Genomic DNA, 3,529 nt, shown 5'->3' on the forward strand with positions numbered 1-3,529 from the left:
ATACGTAATTAAATGGAGAAATAAAAGTTAAAAGTAAATTTTTCAAAAGACTATTTTCATCTGACCATTCAATTTTAGTAAAAGCCGATAAAATATGTCGAGTCCACAAAAAAGAAAGATTTTTTTTTTTTTTTTTTTTATGGTAAGCTGGGTTTAGGCGGACCCCTACCAGATATATTAAATAAGGGAAAGATACAGCGAGGAAATTAGAAACAAGAGAGCCCCCCATCACATATGATTGCAGAGCTCACAAAACACAGCATAACAAAAGAAAAGCAAAACCAAACAAACAACAAGAACAAGATAAAACTCCAAAGGAGGAGATGCGGGCAAGAGAGGGCCAGCCTTTCAACTAAGAGATAACCACCACCTAAATCTTATATGCTCCTCCCAAAGGATAGCTTGTGAATGGAGGGGATCCAACACGAAGGAGGAGATAAGAAAGCTAAGAGGGGTGGTTTTCTTTTTTTCCTATATACCCTGTGCATCATATAACAACCTTATTGAGCAACCTTATTGAGCAAACATCAACAATCGCTAGTCACATGAGTCATATCCACCATCTGAGTTAGCACAATCTACGTCGCGGGATGAAAGTTGATAATCATGATCATCATAATCCTCTTCAAGTTGTGCTCCTTCGCAATTAAAGTCTCTGATATGAGAAGCTCGTTTTAAGATCTCTTCGTCCACATCGAAACCCACACAATTCTTTAGGTATAGTAACTCTAGATCCTTGCAGCCCTCCAATATCACCATCAGATTTTCCTTTGATAGAGTTGAGGCACTAAGAACCAAGTACTTAATCTTCGGAAGAAACATAACGATTGCAGATGCAACATTGTCATCAACCCAACCAGATGCTTTTAGGCCAACAAAATTCTTGCAATGGTTGTTGATTACTTTAATCATCTCTGAAATGCAGGATGGCATACCTTGCAGCAGTAAAATTTCTAAATGCTTCCACTTACCCACGAGCTCTGGCAAGAATCTTCTATCCAACCGAGGAAGAGCAAGGCATTTCAAACCCAAGCACCTATATCCATTAGTAAAAGATTCAGTGCCATGTGTGAATTATATATAGGAAAAAATATGTTCTAAGAAGCCTAAGAGGGGGCTCGATTGAAACCATCAGCAAATCCCAAAAATTATCAGGCTATATCTGATTACACTTTAGTTAATTTCTTTATTTTAGGAGTCATTTTAGTTAGGGTTTGCACCTGTCTTATAATCCTAACAATTCATATGAATGAATATGAATTTTTAAAAATTGTGGTACATTTTTTTCTTAGGTAGACTCCTAAGCCCCTTTTTGGATCGCAAGAAAAACATAATTGACGGAAAATTCTCTCCACAATTTTAATGAAAATGGTATTATCATAAATTGAAGATCCATGTAACACATCCAGTGTGAAAATTGGCACAGAATATCAATTTTAAACTATACAAAATGAATGGTTAGGATTATAAAACAGGTGTGGTTGTGTATACTTACTCGTCTGACACATAGATTATGTTGTCCAAATTGACATCCTCCGCAGGAAATTTGAGCACCACAGCAGATCCATGGCTACGAGTGACGACGAATTTCAGTAAGCCCGTGAATGAGTATTTCTGTAAACGATATTCTCGCATGAACCTCCCCTCAAAATCGCTCGCATCCCAATCTGAAAGGTTGAGTGGAATGAAATTGAGAACTTTCCAGCATAGAGGATTAGTAGATGCTTTGTACCAAGACTGGCATACGAAAGGCACACTTAATATCATTTCTTCAAGACCCAGCCTTCCAAACACATTAACCAAACAATCCATATCTAAATCCTCCCACTTCCTATCCTCCATTTCTTCCATATCTTTAGAGATCAACTGGGGGAAATTGCCAAGAGGAGAAGGATGTTATAAATGAAAAGAGTGTTAAGAAAGCAAGGAAAAGAAAAAGGATAAAGAAAAAGAGGGAAGAGAAAAAGTTAAAAGAAAATGATAAGATGAGACCTTGAAGAGAGCCTATGTATGAATTGAGAGTCACCCGAACCAGTAATCTACCAAGGGGGTGAATTTAGGTGACCTTTTTCTTTTCGTTAACAAAAAAAAGATACCACTTAGGGAGAAAGAGAGAGAGAGAGGGTTGATGAGAGATCGAGGAAAAGAAAAAGAGGGGAAAGTCGAAGAAACCGACGAGAAAAAGTAGTGAGAAGTGGAGAACTTTCCAGCAACAACCACGATTGGTCGCTAATTTGTACGACGAAAAAGCACCCTAAATGGCTAGGAGATTAGGAGAAGAAGTTAAAGAGAAAAAGACAAGCATGGTAGATGGGGAGAAGATTAGGGGGAAGATTTGAGAGTAGTGTTTGGTTGCGCGAGAAAATTAGCTGAAGATGTAGGGTGTCGTTATCAAAATATAGGATGGAAGAGAGAGAAAGGGAAGAGAGATAAAAAGAATAAGAAACGAATCTTCTCCTAATTCCCCACACAGATTAGAGACCTTGTTCGAGATATCCGCCCATCATTAACGCATAGGAGACGAACAGCAAATTCAATGGCGGACGTACTAGCAAAGGCGGGTGCAATCCGATCAGACACGGAAATATCTTTTAACGATATCATGGGGATTATATAAGATTATAGTCTTGCTTTTTTTGTACAGTCACAGGGACAGCTTGTCCCGTGTGTCATTTTGTAAATTTTTACATATGAAATGAAATAGTTACCTTCTCAAAAAAAAAAAAAATAGATAAAGAGTGCATTCGTTGGGCACAACGTAGAAAGGTGTTTTAATCGTCTATGGAGGAACTCCATATTAGAATAGAGAAAGACTCGTTGAAAACGGGCCCTTTGGCACTTGATAGATATAAGGTGGTCCCTGGAAAGATAGGAAGACTCTATTATAAACACCCTTACAATGCGCCTGTCATCTATGCCAGTCTTCCACTCATTTACATGTAATAAAGTAATTCAAATCAAGAAAAGGGAAGGGAAATGTCGGGAAAGACAAAGTTTACGAGTTTCACTACCAAATTCTTAAGGACAGTTTTGAAGGTCAACTCACGAGCCAAGGGATATTTACCTATTGGACTTGAACGATTGCTCTTTCTCCCTCTTCTGGTGCTTCTTTATGGGGTTTTTGCAAAAGAAGTCTTCTACATTGCTTTATTTGCAAAACAGGGTCTTCTAGTTTGACAATTTGCAAATAGATTCACTATCGTTTAGGGGTGGCAAAATTGGCCGAACCGAACCGGAACCGAGCCGAAAATTTGGTTTCGGTTTAGTTAAACCAAACCGATTCAAATTTGGGTTTGGATCGGCTTGGGGATCAAACCGAACCGAAACCGAATATTTCCAATGAATATGAGGAAGGATTGGCAAAATTGGCAGAACCGAACCTAAACTGAACGCAAAATTCGGATTCGGTTTGGTTTTCCAAACCAATTCAAATTTTGGTTCGGTTTAGTTTAAGGGTCAAACCGAACCGAAACCGAACCACTGCCACCCCTACTTTCGTTGGGTGAATTTTGCAGACGGCGGTGATTAA

At 38.6% G+C, this 3,529-nt stretch overlaps 1 protein-coding gene across 1 annotated transcript; it reads right to left on the minus strand.

Moving 5' to 3' along the window:
• Window positions 1-206: 206 nt before the first annotated feature.
• On the minus strand, window positions 207-1,899 carry LOC143850922 (F-box/LRR-repeat protein At3g48880-like). The gene is made up of 2 exons (XM_077360209.1): window positions 1,496-1,899; window positions 207-1,036 (listed from the first exon to the last, which is right to left on the minus strand). The coding sequence occupies exons 1-2, from the start codon at window positions 1,849-1,851 to the stop codon at window positions 538-540; spliced, it is 855 nt and encodes a 284-aa protein (XP_077216324.1). The 5' UTR covers window positions 1,852-1,899; the 3' UTR covers window positions 207-537.
• Between the last annotated feature and the right edge of the window lie 1,630 nt (window positions 1,900-3,529).

The sequence above is a fragment of the Tasmannia lanceolata genome, unplaced genomic scaffold (assembly GCF_043159265.1).
Source record: "Tasmannia lanceolata isolate RefF3 unplaced genomic scaffold, GAP_Taslan_0.1 ptg000018l, whole genome shotgun sequence".
Lineage (NCBI taxonomy): Eukaryota > Viridiplantae > Streptophyta > Magnoliopsida > Canellales > Winteraceae > Tasmannia > Tasmannia lanceolata.